This window comes from Monodelphis domestica, chromosome 3 (assembly GCF_027887165.1).
Source record: "Monodelphis domestica isolate mMonDom1 chromosome 3, mMonDom1.pri, whole genome shotgun sequence".
Taxonomy (NCBI): domain Eukaryota; kingdom Metazoa; phylum Chordata; class Mammalia; order Didelphimorphia; family Didelphidae; genus Monodelphis; species Monodelphis domestica.
The window spans coordinates 46,359,680-46,385,166 of record NC_077229.1 but is presented as its reverse complement, the minus strand read 5'-3'; the positions used below and the strand labels follow the sequence as shown (position 1 = coordinate 46,385,166).

Below are 25,487 nucleotides of genomic sequence, written 5' to 3'. Positions count from 1 at the left end.
ACTACAGGCTAGGAAGAACTTCATTTCAGTTTCTGGTAAAATTCTAGGAAATAATATTAAAGAGAAAGATAGATAGCAGCTCTACAGAAGGAAAAAGTAATCCCAAAGAGATGGCAGGACATCATCAAGAAGAGATCTTAGGGCAGCTAAGCAGCACAGTGATATAGTGCCAGGTCTGGAGTCAGGAGGATCTGGGTTCAAATCTGGCACCAAGCACTTTTTAACTGTGTGACCCCAGGCAAGTTACATAATCCAATTGCTTAGCCCTTACTGCTCTTCTGCCTTGGAACAAATATACTGTATCAACTCCAAGAAGGGAAAGGGGGGAAGAAGAGAGATCTTGTCATAGTCTCATTTTCTTTTCTGACGGGGGACTAGAGCTCATGGATATTCTTATAGACAGGTTTCACTAGATTGATGAAAACTACTTGAAAAAGTCTAAGATGACGGAGATGTGGGCTCAAACATTGTACAACAGAAGGAAATATGAACCGGTTGAACTAAGTATGGTCACTAACAGCTTAATGTTTTTGTTACAAGGGGATACCACATTGGATAGGAGTGGGCAAAGGGACATAAGAGATAAAAATGATGTGAAAACTGGAAATTTCTAAAAAAAAAAATTAAAACAACCCAATTTGATGACATCTTGGAAGCAGGGCCCTGGTGAGTTTTCTTATGAACCTATAAACTTGACCTCCTGATATTTCTGCTAAGTTTTAATATGCATTTAAAAAAGATAATGAAATCATATGTAACATAAGTTCATGGCTTCATAAATAGTCCTTTTTTGGTCATGTCTATTGATGATTAAATTCACAATAAAAAAGAAAATTTAAGGTAAAAAAAAATCCCCTCAACCTGGGAAAAAGGGTCTAAGTGGTGTGTTGATCAAATATGCAGATGACAAAAAACCAGGAGAGTTAATGTATGACAGAATAAGGATCTCAAAACTTCTCAACAGACTAGAACAGCGGGCTAAATGAAATAAGACAGAATTTAATAAGTACAAAGTTTCAGCTTTCCAAAAATAAGTTCACCAGTATAAGATGGAGGAGGGACAGGGCTAGATGGAGTTCATTTGAAAAAGACTTGGGGATTTTGCTGGCCTGCAGGATCTCTGAGCTAAGCAAGAGTGTGACAAGGCAGCCCGAAATGCTAGTACAATCTTAGGCCACGCTAAGAGAAGTGGGGTGAAATGCTAAGACAATGTTTGGTCCCCTTGGGTTCAGACAGCAGCCATGAGTTTCAGGTGAAAATGACAAAAAGCCTTTGTAATTAGAAGGAAAGATGCATAAAGGAAAGAGAAAGGATCAGATCAACTCTGTTAGCCTAAAATATATACTTGCAACAAATGCTGATGTTGTAATGGAAGAGTTTAAAGAGATAGCAATTGTGGTAGTGCCTGGAGAAGTCAACAGAAAATAGACTGATCAAAGATCAAAAGGATGACTCAGAAGTGGAGGTAGATAGTAAAAGAAGAGGGAAAAAAAAAAGAGTCCTTTAGACCAGCGGTGGCAAACTCAAATAGAAATGGATCCTGCAGGCTGCAGCACAGGGGTACTTAGAAAACAAAACCACTGCAAATGAGCATTATTTGCATTGCCTTTTTATTTACTTGTTAAACATTTTCCAAAGGCATTTTAATCTGGTCCACACTGCACTCTGGTCTGCAGGCCTCCCACTAACACTTTGATTTCACCACCAGGAGCACAAAGAAACTAAAGAAACTGAGTTCAAATCTGGTCTCTGATACTCTCTAGCTGGACAAGTCACTTAGCCAGCCCAGGTATCAATTACCTGGATGAACCTGAAGCAAAGGCAAAATGGGGGGGGGGGGGGGGGAGAAGCAAAGAAATTTCACCTGAGGAATACTTCTTTTTCCCCTGAAGGGGATGGGATGAGTTATTATGTTTTTTCCCCATGAACAAAAATAAATTTTCTCTCATTCCCACCCTTCTTCCACCATTGAGAGAGACGGGGAAAAAACACACACAAACTCTTATAAGAAATAGGCTTAGTCAGACAAAACACACTGGCCATGTCCAAAAAAATTCTAGGCCTCATTCTATACACTGGGCCTGGAGACAGAAGGACCTGAGTTCAAATGCAGTCTCAGATCTACTAGCTGGGTGACAAATCACTTCATCTGTTTACCTCAGTTCCCTCAAATATAAAATAAAGACAATAACACCACCTATCTCACAGCACAGTGAGGATCAAATAAGAAAACACTGTAAAGCGCTTAGCACAATGCCTGGCACATAGGAAGTGCTCTATAAATGTTAGGCATTGTTGTTCAAAGGGTGGCTAGGTGGTTCAATGGACAGAGTGCTGGGCTTGGAGTCAAGAAGACTCATCTTCTTGAGTTCAAATCTGGCCTGAGACACCGACTAGCTGTGTGACCCAGGACAAGTCACTTCACCCTGTTTGTCTCCATTTCCTCATCTGTAAAATAAGCCAGAGAAGGAAACGGTGAACCATGTTATCACCACATGCTTTTCCTCGCTGTCAGGAGGTAAGTGCTCTGGACTTGTGGTCAGGCGTTGCGCTGATGACTTCTTGTTACAACCGTTCTCTTCACCCTGCTTCAGTTCATACAAGTCTTCCTGAGCTTCAGTGGGAACCAATTCACCGCTTCTATGGCACAAGTATTCCACTACTCCCATAACCCACAACTTGTCCATTTTGAGTCCTGGCAGGAAGAAGTAGGGGGGAAACTCATGGAAATGTCTGTCAGAATCTGTACTTTGAGCTGGAGGAAAGCAGGCCACTCTGCTCCAGCAAAACCTCGAAATCTGCACGGATCAAATAGTGGTGAAGAAATCCAAAGAGAAACGACAGAGACTTCTATCCCTAAACTGCACAAGAAGTCAGTCAGAGGCTGACTCGTAAGCAAACGGGGAAAGGGGTCCCTCCAGCAAAGCCCGGGTCGATCTGGCAGGGACAAAGCATGTGTCAGCTGCAAGGCTTTGTGTCAGAATGGAGGGCTCACGTGAGAAAACCCCACGGTGGTCTGGGGTCTTAGAGTGGGAACCTCTGAAACTTTAGGGAATGAGGGCAGGCAGTAACTAGGAACAAGCAAAATTCTGTAGTACTCAAAACTTGTAGAACCCAGGCCTAGGGGTTCTGAAATCCTTAATATTCTGTCTGGAGACGCCAAAGAGGGCCTTGAAGATCCATGAATTTCGAAGGTCCAGGAGAACCTAAGTACAGTAGGCAGAGGTCAGAATCAGAGCCCAGGATGAGACCACGCAATGCTAATCCTGAACAAAGCCCCAATTCAAGAACTAAAGCTGGAGAGAGAAAGAAATCAAAGAGGATACTGGCAAACATAGGAAGTCATTACACATCTGAAGATTCTCCAAAAGAAGAAAGCAACTCTAACAACTGTAAGCAGAGTCAACGTGAAAATGAATGTTCCCCAAGAGCTGGTGAATCCTTAAGGAACAAAGAAGCGAAAGACAGAGATGAAAGCTCTGGAGGAAAGAAACAGGAGAATGGCAGCTTGGAGAGAGGGATGAACCTTACCCAAGAAAGGTACTCACTCACTGGAAACAAGAATGGGCCAATAAACCAATGCCAAAGATGGCAAGAAATAATGAAACAAAATCAAAAGATGAAAGTGATTCGTTTTCTAATAGCTTAATTCTACAGGGAACAGGCTGTTGACAGAAGCCTTTTTTCGAGCATCTCTGATGGAAAGATCTGAGTTGATCAGGAGCATCATGACATCCACCCTGGACAGGTGAACTTAGGGGGAAGCACTCAGCTACATGGTGATGCAGTGCTAGCTAGCATAGTTGGGAAGAGGAAGCCTAGAACTGTCACATCTTCACAGAGTACGAGGGAGTTAGGCATTGGGGACAGGGTGGCTCTGGTTTTAGAATTGGAGGAGAGGAAAGAGAAGAAGGAGACAAAAGGAATTCACTAGTGTAGAAAGGAAGAGGAAGGAGAGAGAACTTATTTCTCATGACTGTAGATGCAAGGGGAGCATACAAACATGAAGTGAGGGGTGGGTCAGAGGGGCTTCACTTTTATCTGAAACTTACCAGGGAAGTGAGTGGCAATTAGAGGCAGGGAGGGTAAGGAGAAGAATACCAGGGAGCAAATAATCACAAACAAAAATGTCCTGATCCTGAAATGTTGGGGGTAGGGGTGGGGGGAGAATTAAAATCTAAAAGGATACCTTGGACTGACTTTGAGATAGCTGGGGAATGGCTGAACAAATAGTGGCAAACAGAGGTAATGGGATGCTAGAAAAATGTTATCAGCCTCCTAAGAGAGATGGGATGCACACAAAGACTAGAAATACCCATTTTTGGACAGTCATTTGTAGGCTGTACTCTGACTGCACTTCTTTGTTACAAATGTTGAATGGAGGGAGCTGAGTGATACTAAAGCTAAAAAGTGGGACACTGTAGTAATGTTTTAAATGCATAAAAGAAAATGGAAGAATGTTTGGCAGAGACAACAAGCAGAACAGTTTCAAATGAATGTATAGAATTCATTATATTTTTTTAAAAAAGAAAGCAAGAGGTATGCAGTAGACATTCCCAATTTTATAGCCGAACTTGTGATGTTTTGCTTCTATATATGGAAATTTTTTTTTTGATGTTTAAGTTCAGACTTTAAATGACTTAGCTGCTTTAAGTGAAACCCAAATATCTGCCCCTCAAGACTTCTTTTAGGACTTTATTTTTGGTTTGTAGGAAGGGGGAACTGGTGAAAGCCAGATGCTCTAACCTATCTTTGATTTTGTAAAGATCAGTATTTTATCTAGTAGAACATTCTGAGAACATAGGCTTCCTCGGATTGGGAGAGAGATACAGGACCCCAAAAGTATTAAGAACTCCTGGTTTAGGGGAAGGCTATCCAGATAGTAAAGGGTCAGAGGATCATGCTACAGAAGGAACTGTGGAAATAACTAGAAATGCTTAACTTGGAAAAGAAAAGATTTAGGGGAACAAGACAGCTATCTTCTAAAGTATTTGAAAGGAAATTGTCACAGAGATCAGACTTACTCCACTTGACCCCAGAAGGCAGAAACAGCTGCAAATAGTTGGGAATTACAAAAAGGCAGATTCGGGTTTGGCATAAGGAACAAATTCCTAACAATTCAAGGTATCCACAAATGGAGCTGGCTGCTTCCTGAGAGTGCCAGAGATCTCAAGGCCAAAGCTCTAGGATCAAGTCAGGTATCCTGTGGAGGGGATTATTGTTCAGGCTGGACAACAGCCTCCTAAAAGAAAGCTTCAACCTCTCTCCAGCAAGTCAATCAATCAATCAACAAGTATTAAACACCTACTATGTGCCAGGCACTGTGCTGAGTACTGGGAATATAAAAAGACACAAAAAACAGACACAGGGACAAAAGTCTCTGTCCTCAAGGAGCTCACAGTCTTATGGGAGAGACAACAAGCAAACTAATATATACAAAGCAAGCTATAGACAGGATAAAGAGGAGATAATTAACAGAGGAAAGGCATTAGAATTTAGAGGGGTTAGGAAAAGCTTCCCAGAGAAGGTGGGATTTTAGCCAACCTTTGAAGGAATGAGGGAAGTGAAAGAGGGGACGCATTCTAGACATGAGAGATAATCAGAGGAAATGCCCAGGTCTTGTTCATGGAACAACTAGCAGGCCAGGGACACTGATCTGAAGAGTAGACAGCAGGGAATGAGATGTAAGAAGACAGGGGTGGGGGTGGAGGGCACAATCATCCTTATTCTTTGATCTTTATGCCTCTGCTCAATAACTTTCATTGCTCCCTATTTCGACCCGCCAACTTGCTTGGCATTGAAAATCTGACATAGTCAGCTCCACCTTTCTAGCCTTGTTTCACTGTCTTCAGATCCAAGACCTAGAGCTGGTAAAGCAAGACCTCAGAGAACCTTCAGCCCACTCCCCTTACTTTACAAAAAGGGAAAACAACATCTAAGAAGTTAAGAGATGTGTCCAAGGTCCCAGAGAAGTCTGAGCCTCAGCCAACCCTGTACTCTTCCATATCCGGGCCTGGGATGTTCCCCTGCACTAAAACTGAACTCAAGTGTTTACCTGCACATGATGCTTCCTGAGATTGCCCTCTCCACCTTGACAAAGGGGGACTGGTAAAACTTGATGCTGAAGGAGAGGTTTTTCTTAGCCCTTGTTGAAGAGCCACTTCCTCTATTCCACATCCCTTGGATTAAACAAGGTTCTTTTATGCCTCTCTAATGCATTGATGATGGACTACTGTATTATGTATTTTTGTGCATTAGGACTAAAATCTATAAGGTTAAGAACCTACCTACACTTACAGAGAAGTATTTGTTGGGCATTATCAAATCAGAGAGATAAATGTTTGTTCCTTTTATTTCTAGAAGTTTTACCCATTACTTAAGGGGTCTGTTCCTCACAAAATTAATTACTCACTAGAAGATGGAGAGGCCATCTGGGAACTGCTTCCATGCAGTGAGATCTGCTCACCCTTCACCAAGGAATCTTGAACAGCACTGGGGGAGAAGAGCCGAGAGGCTGGGGATGGTTGGCTGCTGGTAGCATGGCCAAGGTCTGCAGCAACCAGGATGCCACTGTGGAATTCAGTGACACCAGGAGCCTGGGAAGACAGTGAGATGGAAAAAGTCACCACCCTACATGTCACCTATCCAAGGGCTCAGTCTTCAGACCAGTTTGCTGCCCACTGACAATTGCATGCCAGAGAGGAGAAGACTAATTAGTCCTAGTGGCAAGAGAACTAGTGTCTCTGGTCTGGGATGGGATGGGAGGCTTTCCCAGAGAAGGGATACTTAAGAGTAACAAGGGGACAAAATGAGAAGGGATCCCCTAACATCTAGTGCCCACTGCCCTCCTCTCCCATGACAAGGAGAGCCAGCTTTCCTCACCCTGGCGATGACTACATTAGGCTGGGATATGGTAGAGGTCAATACCCCTTCTCTCTTCAGAAGGCCAGGAGTCACAATCACTGCTTGGGGTTGTCCTGAAAAGGCAGCTGAAGAACAAGGAGGAGATTAAGGTGATGCCTCTCTGAACACAGCAGGAGCAACAAGGACTAGGATGGGCAGGGCTGGGCAGCTTCACTACAAAGAGCCACCATGCCACTTCAGTCACTTCCCATACCAAAGGCACAAAAAAAGCAAATCCTACCAGTCTCCCATATCTTATGGATCCCTTTCCCAAGACAGAGATCAGGAAGATAGCTCCCAGGACCCATGAAACTTCTTATAATTTTACCCTATGCTTCCACAAGCAATTCACAAACCAAAAGAACTGGAGAAAGAAGTACAAAAGAATATTTCTTCTTGCTTCCTTCATGGGAGTCAAGAATGTTACACACTGGTTTATCAATCTTACTCACCTGGGGTGATATAAGCATTCTTTAACACCAATGACACAGGCTCAGGAGGTTTGGGAGCAGGCACTATTTTAGGGGGTTGCTTGGCCCGTCCACTAGCCAGGGGCACAGATTTAGGGTGAACAAAAGTCAGGCGAGATTGGGTTGGCCCAACTGATGGAGGCACTGTCAAGCTACAAGGAGGTCCTGGTGGGGCTGGCTGTTGTGCAGTTAGCACAAGTCCCTGGCTCTGGCTGAAAGTAGTTGCAGAGGCATCATGGGTGAGTGTAGCTGAGGCTGTATGGGTAATTACTGAGGAGGACTTGCCAACTTCAAATTTCTGTGACTGTAGAAAAGTAGATGGAGCCTGGGCACTCAGAGTGGCCCCTGGAGAGGGCACTAATGGCATTGCAGGTGAAGATGGTGTTGGTGCTGGACTGGGAGAGAGCAGGGAACCTGGAAACACTGAGAGGAAAGTCTGTGGACCACTGAGTTGTGGCTCAGGGCTACCAAAGTCTGTGGGCTGGATGAAAGGGCCCCCAAGTCGGGGCCCACGCTCGCAGCTTCGCCTTTCTGTGGGGCTTAGGGAGGCTGGCCCTGGTGTAACAATGAGGCTGTCAGGGAGGCTCACAGTAGGCAGAGCACCAGCTGACAGGATGGGCCCCTAAGAAAGAAAAGGAGAGAACATTAGAGTTAAATAACTCTTCATCAGGTTTTAACATAAAGTAAACTCCAAGAACCTGAATTGATACCCCAAAAGATTCAATTCTTTTGAGGAAAAATAAAAGCAAAGGTAAAAATAGCTAAACACAATGTTGCTAGTCTAGGGGAATAATGCCTGTTTCAATTTCTGTAGATTTTCCTAAAGGGGCTAGACTCCAAAATGGACCCTTGGGAGAAAACAAACAAAAATCCTCCATAATTATGGAGGGCCTAACACCCTTAAGATCAAGAGTTTCCCCCAAATCCTTTTCGTTATAAGATGGGAGAATCAAAGCTTACAGTGGCATATAGGGTCTTCTGGGATATTGGTATATGTCTAGATCTACAGATGTCACATATACCCAATGGTTGGGAAAATATATAAAGATTTCACAATTCCTGTCCCTCTAAGATTAGCTTTGCCAAGAGCCAGAGTGGAATTTCTAGCTGGTCAAAAACAAAGGGGGAAAAAAATCAATAGAATCCATATTATCTAGTCATCCAAGACATCCCAGCTCAAGTCTCCTGGGAAGTATGAAAAGGTATAAATAGGGTTATGCATGAGTATTCCTAAAACTGGAATAAGATTACACATCCCACTTCAAAAACGTATTCCAGGACCAAAAAAGAAATTCCATAATAATTCCTTGCAACATTTAAAAGTCCTTCACTTATATAAATCACAGTCATAATGGCCATGTGCCTGACACAGTCCTAGGGACACAAATTCCTGGATATGGACACCCCTACCTGTGCTGGTGGGCTACTGGGGTCTGTTGCAGTTGAAACAGTAGGTCCAGCAAGTGTAGGGCCAAAGATGGAGCGGCTGGATGAAAACAGGTCTGAAAGACAAGGTCAGGGCCCTTCCTTTAAGTCCCAAGGCCCCCAGACAGCCTCTGAGCAGATAAACAGGTACCTAACGAGGTCAGAAATGTTAGGCCTCCCCTCAACCAGAATGGTTACAGGAGCTGGAAGCTGCTCACCCTTGCTGGGACTCTTCTGCTGGGGCAGCTTCCTTAGTATGGAACCAGTCAGTCCCTGATAGCCCTCCAGGGCTCTCTCAGAACAACTCCCACAATCCCATGGTTCAATTGCTCTTCAGGTCCAAGGATCAAGGGCTTGTTTTCAGACAGCCCAGCTGGGCTAGGCCTGTCACTACTGCCCTCTACTGCCCACAGGGAGAACTGTCCACAGCCAGAGCCAAGGGCTGCAGTAGACAGAGGAGCATCCCCCCCATCAGTACAATCGCATAAAGACTTCAACTCTGGAAAATGCATGCTCTGATGCTCGTGAACAGCTCAGGCACCTCAGGTTTGCTCACTTTGGACTTAACCACCTGCTTGATCCCCCTGGGAATTACAAAGGGAGGTATGACCTGGGCTTTGCCAGACCCCCTTCTCCGTCCTGTGTGCTTACCCTGGAAAGGTTCAAATGTGTCCATGAAGTCAAAGTTTGGTTGTAGAGGGATTAGCCCAGGCTGGATCATGTCTGCATTTCCCAAATGTGCTACAAGAATGCAGAGAGAAAGGAGCTAAATTGGACTGCTCAGTCAATGAATCCTTGAGATACAATAGGCTAAAAAAGGCTACGAGGACAGACACGCTTCCTTGTCCTCCTCCTTAAAAAGCAAGAGTAAATCTGAAAAGCTTCTTCAAAAGAGTTTGCTTCATTCTCACCAGAGCATTGTTGCTTTTAAAAGTCTGGGCCTCCCTAATTTACTTAGGCTGGAAATGCAGGGGCCACAACCCTGCCTGGATGGTCAGTGGAGCTTTGGCCTGCTCTGTTTCCTACCTGGACTGGTGAAGGCCCTTTTTAAGGAAGCTTGGTGGGAATCCAAATCCCAAGGACTCATCATATTAATAGTGAGCTTAGTTTTACACTTGATAGGTTTAACCTGAGATCCCCCAAATTCCTGATTTTCACTCTGAGTTCTAACTTAAGGTTAGTGGAAAAATGGCGATTCCAATGCCATGAAGTCTAAGGACTATAGTAAGGATTTGCTTTAGACTCATTCTCCTTAACAAATTAAATAGTATAATCTTATACACATTGGTCTAGAGAAGATACATTCCAGTAAAATGTAAGCTCTTCAGAGGCAGGGACTACTCCGTCTTTGTCTTTGTATCCTCAGCCCTGAACAGGGCCTGGCCAACAGTCAGAACTCAATAAATGCTCGTGAACCGAACAAGAGAAATGCCATGTGAGGTCCGTTCAATTGTCCATCTAGCCCAGTATTCAGTTTCTAATTGTGGCACCAAACAAACACTGCCCAGATTCCAAAATGCCAACTTCAAAAGAGTTAGGCATCTACCATTAGCAAGATCCTAGAGGAGAGAGAAAAGGAAGGTAGCTCACTGCACACCACACATTTCTCCCAAGAAAGAGGCTGATTCCCTCTCTTTACAAAGAGCTGATGGTACCCAGCTAATGAGTGACTTGTCTGTCAAATCTTCCTTTGTTTACTCCTCCTGACCAAAAGATGTGACTTGGCAAAGTTCAGAAACTATACTCAGAATAGAAAGTGACTGGATCTGAAGAGAAACAAATAGACCCAAATTACCTATTTCCCGTGGGTTGGGCCAAGCCATTGGTTGATGCGATGAAAGAGTGGAAAAGAGGGTGTCACTGAATTCTGACATGAGCATGTCTGTGTCCAAGAGTGGGTCCTCTTCCATGGGGACTGGGGTGTCCCACCCATCCCCACTCTTATGCCAGAAAAGCAGGTCATCATCCTACCCCCATAATAGGGGAAAAGAAAACGAAGGTATTCAAAAGAAGAAAAAAGGAACTATAGCCCTGAATTCTTACCTACCTGATATCATGGCATCTCATTGAGTCATCTGAGTAGTGTTAGACAAAGCTTTTGATAAAGATTCTTTGTTTTAAGGTAGAAGTTAGTCAGTCAATAAATATTTATTAAGCTAAGCACTTTCAAATATCATATTTGATGACTATCAACAACCCTGGAAAGTAGGTGTTGTTATGATCGCCATTTTAGAGCTAAGGAAACTGAGGCAGAGAGATTAAATAATATGTCTAGGGTCACACAGCTATTAAGTGTCTGAAACTGAATTTGAACTCATCTCTTCCTGCCTCCAAGGACCTTGCTGGATTTATCCATTCTATTTAGCTGCCTCCAAGCAAATTTTGTTTAATGATTCTCTAGGTCCTGTTTTCAGGAGAGCAAATAGCCTGGCAATAATGATAATGAAAACAATAGTCATTCATATTTGTATAGTGCCTTCCAGTTTGTAAACCAATTTCCTCACAATTCTTCCTATTAATAAGTGGGACTTTGTTCCAGCCACAAAAATATCTCCTGCTTTGGTGCCCACTGCAAAGCCACCTAACTCACCAGTCTCTCAGAGACTAGCTTGAACACTGCCTGTGTAGGCTTATTTCTGCCTCTTCTATGTTCACTCACCCGGACCAGGCTGGACAGGTCCTCGTCCTTGTGCTTCTGTAGCTGTGGAGAAAGGGACACTCGAATTATCAAAGACCTTTGTGGGAATATGATGGGTTTTATGTCATCAGTACTGAGATTATTCCTCTGTCTGTAGGTGTTTGGTCACTGTCCAGATCTATACCTCTCTCTGGGATAGAGGGAGCAGGGAGTCTTAGCCCCATATCATTAGCAAGGAGAGTGAGGAACAAAGTAGGGGGCACAGTTGGTTTGTGCTGGCCAAACAGTGTGATTATGTTGAGTTAGTTAGAGTTAGTGTTTTTCAAACCAACTTATTCTTTGGACAGGACACAATTAAATTTATGGATGACCTAGCCTTCTCTGGCTCAAGAAGTAAGAACAAAAACCACGGATGCTATCCAAGACAGGACAAGGTGGAATAAGCAAGAGTGTTTGCAAGTTTAAAAGATTTTAAGAAAGAAGGCTCTTTGGCAATAGAAGTGTTGAAGGCCGGCATACATCTGTCATAGTCCATGGGCCAGTAGCTGGAATGCACTGCTCTATGGCATCACTGACACTAACCCCTAACTAACACTGACACTAGGCAAGCCCCACCTCTGGAAGAATGCTTCAGCTAATTCTCTACGAAGCTGAGGATAGATACCCTTTTTTTGAAGTATGTTCTCCACTTGTGATATTCTCTGATCACAATCTCAATTCGATGTTTCCAGTACTTCCCTTCGGTGGTGATGGCCTGGAATATGGAGAAGGGAAAAGAGATAACGCCAGAAGCAGAAAGGATTCTTTATACTAGTGATAATAAGGAGAGCCAAAAGACAAAATTAAAGTGTTAAATACGCCGTAAAGGCCAGTAGAGGGAAGATATGCACCTACCTCTGGGCAATGGTATTTCACACTAGCATCACTCACAAGGTACTTCCTATTTTCTGTGGCTCAAAAGTAAAGATCATGGTTTTGTGTTTCTGTTTCAGGTCCCATCAAAACCAGAAGGAAAGGGCTTTAAAAGCTCTGGACTTAGTGCAGAGATTTAATAAAATGCTCTGCAACAAGTGAACACTCCTTCCAACTCTTAAAATCAGGTAGACTTTAAAGAAACCCAAGTCTCTATACAGAGAGCCCCATGTTCCCAGTGCTGAAGAATCTGCCTCCCCCATGCTCCCCACAAAGCAATCTTTTCCCAAGGCACCTCTGGCCGGCGATGCTCATCCACTTCCACAGAGCCATCCAATGGAGTCACAAAGTGGCACACAGGATTCTTCCGTTTCTCCAAGTCTAAAGGGAAGAGAGGAAGAAACTATAACTCTACCTTAGACCTCAACATGACCCCTCCTACCCAGTGTGGCTGCTCTCCCTTGGCCTGAGTTCCTCCTAAGCTATCTTCCCTGTTAAACCTGAAAAGGTATGAGAAGTAGAGATTAGAGGGAAAGTGTTTAAAAACAGAGCATGGGTGGAGGAGGGACACCAACTCACTCAAGGGGTCACTAGAGTGACATGAACACAGTGCTTTGCCCTAGTCTCCAAAATATAATAGGTAATAACTAGGGAGATGGTGTCAAGCCTTACATCTTTAGGCTCACCCTCTTGTCTTGGTTTTACCTGTAGACACGTGCTTACTAAACACAGAAATCAGAAGTTTAGTGCTGGTTTTCTTGTTTGCATGAACTACACCTGCAGAGGAGGAGCACTCTCTAAAACAATGCCTTTGTGGGTTTTTTGTACAGAATGAGATTTTGGAAGAAGGATCTGAAGTAGAGATGTGATCCTTGGCAGAATTTTCCTGATCTAAGAGGACCCTCTGGCTCCTGCTTCAGAGGTCACTTACACTGCATATACCACGCCCGCCAGATGGCATTATTGAGTCGGATCTTGTCTCTCCACTGCAGCTTTAATCCTTTGAAGTTCTTCCACTTTGGAGACACCAATTTCCCACTGAAAAGCAAAAACAGGAACTCAATGGCTTCCATGAAAACAATGTAGTCAAAAAGAAAAAAGAAGTAGTCCATCAGAAGGCTGTCAAACACCTTAAATCCCAATGCTCTCTATGAACATGGGACACAGGTTTAGCCTGGACTGGGTGAACCTTACTGCAAGCTACTCAACTCTGTCTCTGGTACCTGCCTAAGGCCCAAACTAAGAGATTCTTCCAACCTTCTTATATCAGCTATCTACGGTCTGTGAGCCTGGCTTCTTAGTCCACAGACCTAGGTCATTTTGCTATTTATGGTTCTATTTATAAACCAAAGAGGCCCAAGGAAAAAAAAGCTAGCCTGAGTCCTGGACCACAAGCATCACCTCTGAAATACAGATCTTCCTTCTAATAATTGCTGATGCATGCTGAAGAGAAGGGCAAGGGAAGATCTGAGCAAAAGCTCCTCACTGGACATAATTTATTAAATGGTACCCCTGAGATCCCAGAACACCCTTCTCCAAACACACTCACTCAGAATAGCTCAGGAAAGCAAATTCTCAGCTGTTCTGCCTGTTTGGGAATAACAATGAAAAAAGTCTTGCCACTCAGTCTCTATCTGAAAATTACCACCTCCTCTCAAGAAAGCATGAGTCAGATATTCCAGAGGATGAAACTAGAAGTGGTAAGGCCAACCATTGTTTAGAAATTTTGATCTCTACTTGTGAGAGAACTATGTCTCCAAAGAGCAGACTATTGAAGGCAAGCCCTGGATGACACTATTGGAGGCACGTATACTCTAGAGCAGGGGTCCCCAAACTACGGCCTGTGGGCTACATGTGGCCCCTGAGGCCATGTATCCAGCCCCCACTGCACTTCTGGAAGGGGCACCTCTTTCATTGGTGGTCAGTGAGAGGAGCGTGCTCCTGGAGTACTGTATGTGGCGATGCCACAAACTGCGGCATTGCTCATGTATAGTACTATTTCCGATGACATAATCCTTTGCATAGCGCCTTGTTCTGAGAGTAACTGCAGGAGAACGAGGTGCTGCGCAAAGGATTACATGGCTACACAATGGAAGATGTCAGCATAGTGAGTGGCAATCTAGGGGAGGGGGATTCTGCACTGTGTATACTGCTGCCTGGTATAGTGGTGGAGGTGATGGGCCTGTGCAAGGTGTGTCAGGCCCATCATAGCCAGCGCTGCAGCCTCCACTATCCCAGACAGTGGTGTACAGTGTCACAGGCCCAGTACCACCTCCAGTACTATATATAGGCATCGGATAGCGGTGATCTGGCCTGGGACATCAGCAGTGAGCCTCTACTGTGAGAAGTCCACCACTACCACTGGGTGTTTTTATAAGACACCCCCTGTTTTTTGGGGTCAAATTAATATAAGACAGTGTCTTCTTTTGGGGGAAACACGGTAGTACAATGGCCCCCATACTCCCCCAGATGCACAACATAATGGTCCTATTATAGGGGCATCTGGGGGAGTATGGGGGCCACTGTACTGTGTAGTAATGTGGAGAGAGACTTTTGGGCAAAGGGAGGTTATAGGGGCCATTATGTAGTGCTTTTGGGGGAGTATGGTTGCCATTGTACTATGTAGGGGAAGTGAGACATGTGTTTTTTGTATTACAGTCTATAATTACAGATCCAAAAATACAGACTGCAAGAGGATACACACTAGGGTTGTGCCTTCTTTTTTCCTGCCATGGAATCTGATCACATGGGTTTTACCCATGTGATCAGATTCCTGTGAGTTCACAGATCGCAATGCAGTTTGCACGCGAACTGGAAAGGTGGTGGAGGAACCGGCTCTGTGTGTGTGTGTGTGTGTGTGTGTGTGTGTGTGTGTGTGTGTGTGTGTAATGTATTTTACTAATAGCAATTTGGAATCCCTAGGAAACAATGACATCAAGAAAGAGGAAAACTGATTTGGAGAGTAGGATATTAAAAAAACAGTGGACTTATGATTACTTTTTCATGCAGTACAAGGAAAGAACTGTGTGTTTGATATGCCAGAATATAATGTCTGTGTTCAAAGAATACAATTTGCAATGATACTATCAGACTCAACATAAAGAAAAATATGATTGGTTGGAGATGTGAGAAAAGATAAAATATTAAAAATGAAAAATACATTGACAATTCAGCAAAATACTTTTGTGAAGCAGAAGCAGCTAAATATTTCATCACTGTGAACAAGTTTTCAAGTTGCCAAGCTAATAGTGTGCACTGGCAGACCATTCATGGAGGGAGAATTTGTTAAAGAGTGCCTTCTTTCTGTTGCCAAAGAGATGTGTCCAGAAAAGGCAGACTTATTTAGTACAGTTAGTCTTTCAGGATCTACAATTACATGAAGGACTGAAGAAATGGTCAACAATTTGCATCAGCATTTGCAAAACTCCACAAGAAAACTTTCCTATTTTACCTTGGTACTCGATAAGAGCAATGATGTTTGTGATTCTGCACAACTTCTAATTTTTATTTGTAGGACGAATAACAATTTCAAAGTCACAAAAGAGCTTGCTGCACTGCAAAGCATCAAAGGAACAACTACAGGAGAGGATATCTATGAAAAGGTTTCCCAAACTGTGAAGGATTGGAGCTGGACTGGGTTAAACTAGTCAGTGTGACAACTGATCATGCTCATAGCATGGTGGGGTCTAAGAAAGGAGTAATTGTTTACATTAACCAAGAGATGGACAAACATAACCATTCTCATCCAATAGCCAAAGACTGCCTCATCCGCCAACAAGTGCTGCTATGTAGTAAATCACTGAAGTGGAACTCTGTTATGAAAATGGTGGTATCTTCTGTTAACTTCATTAGAGCTAATGCACTAAACCACAGACAACTTCAAGAATTTCTGTCTGAGTTAAATATTGCCTATGAAGATGTTCTGTACCACACACAGAAGTCTGTTGGCTGAGTTGAGGGAGAGTTTTGAGACATTTCTATGACTTACTTCCACAGATTACAGCTTTTATGCTTTCAAAAAACAAAGAAGTATCAGAACTCAATGATGCAGAATGGAAATGGCACCTCACCTTTCTGACAGATGAAACAGAGTTACTCAGCAGTTTCAATGTGCAACTTCAAGGAAAAGGAAAGCTCATCTGTGATATGCAATCACATGTGAAAGCATTTGAAGTAAAATTAGGCCTCTTTATCAAACAAGTAAAGGAGGAAAATTTCTGCCATCTCCCCTTAACTCAAAATCTGTTAGCGGAAAAACCTTTGATTGCATTCCCAAAAGAAACATGTGTGGATTCACTGGAAAAGTTGCAAAAGGAGTTCCAATTCAAATTTAAAGAGCTTCATCTCCATGAACAGGACATACAGTTTTTCCATAACCCATTTTCTATTGACATTGAAAATGCGGATACAATTTACCAAATGGAACTGTCTGAACTGCAAAATTGTGACTGTCTGAAAGATGCATTCAAGTCAAGGAGCTTGCCTAATTTCTATGCATCTCTCCCCTTTGAGACATATCCTAATGTCAGGAACTATGCACTCAAAATGAACAAAATGCACAAAAACAAACAAACAAAAAATCTTTGGCAGCACTTATGTCTGTGAACAGACTTTTTCCAGAATGAAACATCTGAAATCTCCAACCAGATCCAGACTAACTGATGCACACTTGCATCACTTGTTACGGCTAACAGTGACAAATATGGAACCAGACATTGACCATCCCATTAGTCAAAAGCAGGCCCATAGTTCCCACTGAAATACTGGTCAGTTTGTTGATTTAAATTTAGCTCAGTGGATTGAGACCCAGGCCTAGAGATGGGAGGTCCTAGGTTCAAATCTGGCCTCAGACACTTCCCAGCTGTGTGACCCTGGGCAAGTCACTTAACCTCCATTACCTAGCCCTTACCACTCTTCTTCCTTGGAGCCAATACAAAGTATTGACTCTAAGCCGGAAGGTAAGGGTTTAAAAAAAAATAAATTTACTTGTTCTTTATTTTAAATGTATTTGTTTCCATTTTGTTTTTTTACTTTAAAATAAGATATGTGCAGTGTTTTTTTTTAATAGTCCGGCCCTCCAATGGTCTGAGGGACAGTGAACTGGCCCCCTGTGCAAAAAGTTTGGGGACCCCTGCTCTAGAGCATACAAATATATTTGAAAATTCTTATTTTCCTCCTCCCTCTATTGGTGCCCAGAAGTAGTATGTCTAACTCTTCTTCACTCATGAAGGGATCCTCCTGAAGGAAGCATGTCTCCCATATGCCAGAGGAAAAGATTAGTAGCAAGGTCAGGCCCAACTTGAAAATCCCTATCTTCTCCCCTCCTGCCCCAGTGAGAAATGTCCCTCAAATGTACCAAACAGCTGGAGTGTTGATAGACCATACCAGATTAATGTAGATAACAACTTCTCCACTGGAAAAAGAATGTAAATTTGAGAGCAGAGATGGCTTTATTTGTTTTAAGATCCCAGGCCCTAATCCAAGGCCTGGCACAGAGGCCATGATTAAGAAATACCTGCTGCATTACCTTAAGGAAAACTAACAAGGGTAGTGACTCTCGAGACTGAGGACCTGGCTTCACATTCCATCTGACTAACCGTCACTACTTGTGTGGCCTTGGGCAAGCCCCTTCACCACCCTGGCCCTCAAATTCCTCATCTAGAGGAACTAGATAGATGGCCTCTAAGGTTCCTTCCAGCTTTAGATCTATGATCTTAAGAGCTAAATACCATCTGTCTACAGGCAGAGCTGCCTTCTCTTTCCAATCCAATGGACCACTTGCCCAGACCTGGAACTCCATGAGCTCAGAGAGTTAGGTTCCCACTTTGTAGAAAGGGCTACAGCATTAAACTGATAACACCACTCATAGGAAGCAAGGGGTTTACAGATGGCACTCCCCTCTAACCAAGCAATTAGAAGTTCTGATTTAAACAAACACCTTTTCTTTCCTCTCACCCACCAAGTCCAACTGTGCAGCTCAAGAGGGTAGGAACATGGCATGGCTGGAGGACTCAAAGAGAGCAGGGTTTAGTCAGTCTTGGTTCTGCTGCTTTGAGAGAGTCATTTTCCTTCTATAGCCTTTTAGAAAAAGAAACTATGGTAAAAGGAAAAGAGAATCAGATTTTGAGTCAGAGGGCCTAGGGTCCAGCTGTGACTCCATCTGTGTGATTGTGGGCAAGTTCCTTCACCTGTTCAGCCTCTGGGGTTTTCATCTGTAAAAGAAGGTTGCTGGGACAGATTCTCCACTCCCTCAAATGTAAAAGAGATAGGTAGGCAGGCAGAGGTACTTTATAACCCCAACATTACAGAAATCACTTAACCTCCCACTCAAGTCACCTCTCTGAAGTGCAGTGCTTAATGGGGAAACACTGGAGCCATTTCTTACTCTGGCTCCCACTGTACTCCCAGCAGTGGCACTTAAACCTCAGAGACTGGCAAACACAAGTTAGGGCTGGATTTACCATTTTGTTGACTATATATAATAAGATGACAGAGACTATGTTAATAATGTTGATTAAGCTTTCTTTTTTATTAGCATGCTAAACTTTATTCATTTGCTGAATCCATGAATGATCACATCCAGTATTTAGCACAGTGAATTCAAAGAGTAGGCAATGGAAGCAATGTAGTTCAATGAAAAGAGAATTGGCTCTATAATCAGGGAACCTGAGTTCAAATCTCATCCTCTGTAAATTAAACTTAAAAGTGTATTGTGCATACACTTCCCCTATACAACTGGTCATCAAACATTTATCAGCACATCACTGATTACATACCACCTGGGCTTCTATAAGATTTTTATTTGTACAGTGAGTTCATTATGTAGGATCTATTACAGAAAGGTTCTGTTTTTAAAAAACTACTTCCTTATTTCTCTGTCCAATGCCTTTATTTAATATCTTCTGGTATCATTCTCACTTGGCTACTCTATGAATCAGGGGAGGCCAGAAACTTTTCATCTCCATTTTCTGTGGGACATATGGCAATAAACCATCCTGAGACATACAATCAACTCAAGAAATCTTTTTAAATTGAACTAGATGGGCTACAAAGTTGAGTTAAAGTCCTATGCATTGTCTTGCAAAGCTTACAATTTTACAGAGGGATGTGATGTGACAGTCAAATAACCATAATTCAAAATAACACATAATAAATGCCTACAAGAGATGCCAGTAAAGTGCTCTAGAAAGGTCACTACCAAGTGAGGGGTGGTAAAATTAAATTGCCTTGTAGGTTTTCAGAGAGCTCTGGGCAGACAAAGTTCATCTCTGTACCTAGAACAATTCATCACATGTTAACAGGCATTCAAATATTGGGTCTGGGGACAAGAAGACCTGGTACAAAACTGGCCCTAAAAACTCACTAACTGTGGCAGTTTCTGCCTATTTCAGTTTCCTTATCTACAAAAAAGGAAATAATAATAGCCCTTACCTCGTGAAGTTGTTATAAGGATCAAAAGAGATATTGGTAAAATACTCTCTAAATGCTAGCTAGCTGTTGCTGGTATGATTATTTCTAGGTAAATTCCTAAAAGACCTGAGCATAAATATCCAAAGTAAATAGTTCCAAAAATTCATACACTTTATTTTTAAAAATAATTCTCCCAAATTGCCTTATCTCTCCTTCTTCCCTCCTGTTCCTTCTACTTAAGCAAGCAATTTTCTATTTGACTGCATGTCTTAGCTGGGCACTCCTCATCAAGAGGGAGTTGAGAATAACAAAACCAGGGAGGGAAGCACCATATCCCTGAGTAGCAGAATGCTTGGGTTCTTTCCAGAAAGAAGTGGCCCCCAAGACAAGAGCTGAGGCACATCTGGATGATGGGCCTTAAGGCTGCATCAATACTGGCATAGTAATTCTATTCTTGTAGCCACCATCTGTCTGTGTGGTTGAGGCAAGAGGGATTGTTTTTCAAAAATAGAATAAAATAAATGGCAATATTCCTCCTGCCAGGCCCACTTTTAACTTGAATAGTCTGAAAGAAGAGTATAGGTCAAATTCCCCACCTCTTACCCCCATTCTCAAGTGACTGAAACTGAAGTGGCTAATTATGCTGGACAGCACAAGATCTGTTAGGGCAGCACAAACTGCACACTTTCTTGTTAGTCAATCATGGTAGGTTTTTTGTAATGGTAATAAGTACCTGACAATACGTCTGCTTGGTTATTTCAGGTTTAGAGTCTCCCCAGGTTTTTTCTCTCTGCCTAATGAAAATCAGGATGTCGAAGAAAGCAAAACTAACTTTTAGAAAACATTCTCCCCACTTCATTGGAGGACCATAAACAGAACCTGGGTGGTATTTCCTGGGGAGCCTGTGGATAGGTTAGTTAAGATTAGTGACTGCTGAGGTTTCTTCTGACTCAAATTCTCCAATTGTTTGTGTAGGATGTGATGATCAGGTCCATGTCTCCCAATCAATCCCTGAATCGATCTCAAAAGTCAGCCAAAGGAGCTAGAGGACCATGAAACTTGGTGTATAAACCAAGGCCAGAAATCAAACCCAAGCAAAAGGGAAAGAAGGGCTTACAGAGAAGTTTCAACAAAGTATTTTAGCCCTTATCCACCAAACCCTGGAGTAATTCTAGGATAGGATTAGCTCTAGAGAGCAGCAGCAGCTCAGTGTGAGCCAAGCCAGCTTTCTAAGGAGCCACAGCAAATGCTGGTCCCGCCCTGAGGAGCTCCAGAGTCCTGGCCTGGCCAAAAGAAAGAGCAATTAGCCCATTCAGAAATGAGCCATCTCTACCTCTTCCCTTCCTGTCTCAGCTCACTTCTCTGAAGAGGCTGATAGCTCTCATGGGCCCCAATGCTAGCAGGACATTCCTGGCCCCTTAAAGCTTGGCTAGAAGCCTGCTGTAAGGTCTTGCTTTCACCCTCACTCTCCAATATTTCAGCCCCCAATGTCATCAACTGTCACACTAAGTTCCCCTATGAAGGTAAGTAACATGTTTCACTACACTGGTGTGGCCTGCACCAAAAGAGAAATAAAAGTATATTCACTCCTTAAAATGTAAAATTTACTATCTAAAGTTTTCCTCCCAGCTATCATCAGCAGGATCTAAGTATCTTATGGACTTCTTTTAAGAGAGAGAGACATACCAGTAGTGAAGAAGTTCACTGGAGACTGAAGTTACTAAGAAAGTAACTTTTCCAGGATTGCACATCATGGAGAATTTACCTGGGAACTGCTACAGATTTGAAGATGCATTGAAATGATTTTTAAAAAACGAACAAAGCTAGGATTATGGTACTGGATTTAACCAGCTCAAGACAAGGCAGGGATAAAGGCTTCGGAGTGATTCTCTGAGTGCCCAAACAGGAAGGAAGGAGACCCTTTGGGGCAATGGAAAGAGTATTTGAATCACAAGACCTGGGTTAAACTTTGGCTTTGCCATTTATTAGCTCCAAGGAGCAACAAGGTCCATTTCTCTGGGCCTTGATTTTCTCATCTGTACTTAAATAAGAAGACTGGACTAAATGAGCTGTACAGAAGATACTGTTACCAGATGGCATCCTTCTTTTGCCACTGTAGGCTAAATGGGCCTTCTTTTAGAACTGGAAGGGACAGCTGTAAAGCAAGGGAGTGGCCTATTTAATGACTTTACCATCTCTTTCAGGTCTAAGTCTGACCTTAGTCCAAACTCCTTATTTTACAGAAGTGTAGAAGGAGACCCTGGAGGATTAAATACCTTTTCCACAATCTCCCAGAGTAAGTGACAGGATTAGGGGTCACACCCAAGCCCTGATTCCAAATTCTGACCCCATATCACACTGTCTCACTCTCTCAGGACATCTAGTTCTTCCCCACTCCCCACCCTGACTAGCTTATCTTCTTGGCCTTTCTTCAGGATTTGGACTGGTCCCTACAAGGCTTTTGGGAGCCAAAACTAACAGTTCATGGTCAAGACAAAGGTTCATTGAGGAGAGTTGGGTTGAAGGGGAACAGCTAAAGCCAGGGAATAAGGGCAAGTGTAACGGAACCATTCCTGTGTTTCTGGTCTTCCTCAGTACCACCTCTCATCAGCCCACCCACACAGGCAGAACAGGCTTCCTTCTTGCAGGCCTGTGAGCATTTCAAGGCCTTGTTCCCACACCCACACGTAAGTCCTATCTTCAGAGGCATAAAAACAATCCTACTCACCAGTCACTTAGTGCTTTTGCCTTTTATTTGAAGGGACCTCACTGGATCCCAGGAGAGTTCATCTAGTGTCTGGCATCAGAACTTCAAAGTTCTCTTCCATAGTCTATCTTGGGAAGGAACACTAGATGCCCATTCTGGGCCCATTTCTCTACCTATTAAGTCAGGATCAGAACTTGCTGGCTCACTCTCTCTCAATCATTGTGTGTGACCCGTCAGTGAGCCAAATCCATTCTCTCCATGAAAGTGAAAGCTCTAACCACCTGCTTATTTTAGGCACATGTACTAAATCTAGGAAAATGACTAGAGCAAGAAGGAAAAGAGAGTCACAGAGATCCTGTTTCCAAGCCACTCTGTGTTATCAGAGTGCCAGAGCAGATTCACATTCAGACCCTCTTCCGGCTTTTTCCTCACTTCGATCTTGTTCCCATCTTCCTTTCCTCCTCCCCACTCTACCTGGGCAAATTCTCTACCCCCATCCTTTAAACTGGGTCCTGGGCCTTACCCACACTAAATTTTCAGTTATGTGTGACAAAGACCTTTATCCTTATTCAAAAACCTCAGCAGCTTTATTTATTGTAAGGCATCCCCTCCTGCTTGCCCATCTTCTGCCTAAACTGGTATTGGGGTAAAATGTGATAAGGGAGTCAGAAACCTAGCCTGTCTTTAATATTCAGAGGAAGGAAAACCAGGCAAAAAGGGCTTCTGAGCTTGATGGCCATGGGAGGTGGCTCCAATTAGGCTCTTACCAGCAGGTATAGCCATGGTCAGCAACAACCAGGAGGACAAGTGAGACAGCATGTTCAGGGATGATATCTCAGATGTTACAGCCCCAGAGCTTTGAAAATGTGATCTTTTCTTTATATCTTGTTGGAGAGCCAGAACCACCCTGCTAGTCTCTTACATTTCTCTTACACTAGCATTCCTAACACTCGAATCAATAACTTCTGAATTCTATTTGTTTCTAACCCAGGAGGCAGGCAAGTCTCTCAAATAATTCAGAAAAGAAAACCATGCAATCAACCAATTCCCAAGTACCTTGCTTAGAAGAGATTCTGAATCCCAGAACCTCTGCGTCTTTCCTTATGTGTATGGAGAAAGAAAGGATTTTCAAATAATTAACACTGGTCCAAGTCCTAAAAGAAAATTACCTATAGAATGAAAATTTACAATGAAGGGGAAGCTAGGTAGATCAGTGGCTAGAGCACCAGGCCTGGAAAGGGGAGGTCCTGGATTCAAATCTGGCCTCAGACACTTCCTAGCTGTGTGACCCTGGGCAAGTCACTTAACTCCCACTGCCTAGCCCTTACCATTCTTCTAACTTGGAAGCAATACTTAGTATAAATTCTAAAACAGAAGGTATGGGTTAAAAAAATTTACAGTGAAACATGGGGGGAATAACTTCTATCAACATGTAACTATTTTTTCTTCTAGTGTTTATGACCGTTGATGCATCATTAATTCAGGTGACTAAGTAGTTCAGTGGAGACAGCACCAGACCTAAAATCAGGAAGACCCACTTTCAAATCGGACCACAAACATTAACTGTGTATCCTGAGCAAATCACTTAACCTCTGTTTTCCTTAATCCACTGGAGAAATAACAAACTGCCCTAGTATCTTTGCCAAGAACTCCATGGACAATATTGGTATGGTATGGTCGACAAGGTCAGGAAAAATCAGATATCACTGAACAACAAAGCATCATTAGATACTATGACCTTGGAAAGGATTTAAGACTAATAATTTGGGTAAGATAATTTGAATTTATGCACACATCTGGGTTTAAGAAATCACACTTCACCTCTAGGAAGTTTTCATGTACACATAAGCTTCTCATTTAATCTGCTACTTTAAAGCTTTTGTGCATTTAAAAGCAATTAATTGTTATACTCTTCTTGCTTCAGAATATTATTCTGATTTATAAAGGAAATTTGGATAAGTTGAGGGCAGGTAGAAGTGAACGTACATTGTTGTTGTTCAGTCGTTTCAGTCACATCCAATTCTTTATGACTTCATTTGGGGAATTTTTAGGCAAAGATACAAGACGTTTAGCCATTTCCTTTTCCAGCTTAACTGATTGACTTACCTAATGTTACACAGCTATAGTAAGTGTTTGAGGCCAAATTTGAACTCATGAAGATGAGTTTTCCTGTGTCCAGGTGTAAAAATGGAGATTTGAACACCGGACTTCAATCCCCATAAGTCCTTGCTCTAGTTCCCAGGATGCCCTCTAATCTCACTGAGTTCCTCACCTGGGCAAGATCAAAATTTCTATTTAAACTGGCTGTAAAGCCTACTGTCTCTCTCTTTCTACTTCCGCTTCGGAGCAGACACGGCTCTCTACCTAGCAGGCAAGATGTGAGTGGTTGTGAATGGGCTCTCTGGGCCTAGACACGTGCTTTCTTATTTTGCATTTTTTTAATTCTTATTCTTTAATAAACCTCTAAAAATATAATACTTCTAGCAGAGAAACTAATTTTAACTGCTACACAGGTTCTATCAACTTTGCCACCTAGCTGGCCCATATTAAGTGTTCATTATTGGCACTGAAAGGAGAAGAAAAAGATTTTGCTTTCTTTTTAAAAAATAATTTTTTTCAGTTACATGTAGAAACAAATTTTTGTTTTCTGACATTTTGTTTTCTGACATTTTAGGATTCAGATTTTCTCCCTTCCTCCTTTGACCTAACTCCCCAAGGTAGCAAATATTCTGATATGTTATACCAGTGTTTTTACACGATATGTGTTTCTATATTATTTCATAATCTATATAATTTCATAATAGAAGACACATATCACACAGACAATAAAAAACTCATGAAGGAAATATAGTGAACGATGGAATACTTTGATCTGCAATCAGACTCCACCAGTTCCTTCTTTGGTTATGGACAGCATTTTCCATTATGAGTCCTCTGAGGATATCTTAGGAACTTGCTTTGTTGATAACGGTTTAGTCCTTTACAGTTGACATAATATTTCTGTTAGTGTATGCATTGTTCT

The 25,487-nt window shown here is 42.6% G+C and overlaps 1 protein-coding gene across 1 annotated transcript in view; it reads right to left on the bottom strand.

Annotated features, from left to right (window-relative positions):
* The window catches only part of MLXIP (MLX interacting protein), an 87,524-nt gene that overhangs the window by 16,933 nt on the left and 45,104 nt on the right, over window positions 1-25,487 (bottom strand). The window contains exons 2-11 of the mRNA XM_007489877.3: window positions 13,280-13,386; window positions 12,644-12,729; window positions 12,101-12,190; window positions 11,458-11,499; window positions 10,594-10,765; window positions 9,450-9,539; window positions 8,784-8,875; window positions 7,356-7,995; window positions 6,883-6,989; window positions 6,413-6,596 (exon numbers count right to left, since the gene is read on the bottom strand). Of these exons, the coding sequence (XP_007489939.1) occupies window positions 6,413-6,596; window positions 6,883-6,989; window positions 7,356-7,995; window positions 8,784-8,875; window positions 9,450-9,539; window positions 10,594-10,765; window positions 11,458-11,499; window positions 12,101-12,190; window positions 12,644-12,729; window positions 13,280-13,386 (1,610 nt within the window). The remainder of the gene's footprint in view (window positions 1-6,412; window positions 6,597-6,882; window positions 6,990-7,355; window positions 7,996-8,783; window positions 8,876-9,449; window positions 9,540-10,593; window positions 10,766-11,457; window positions 11,500-12,100; window positions 12,191-12,643; window positions 12,730-13,279; window positions 13,387-25,487) is intronic.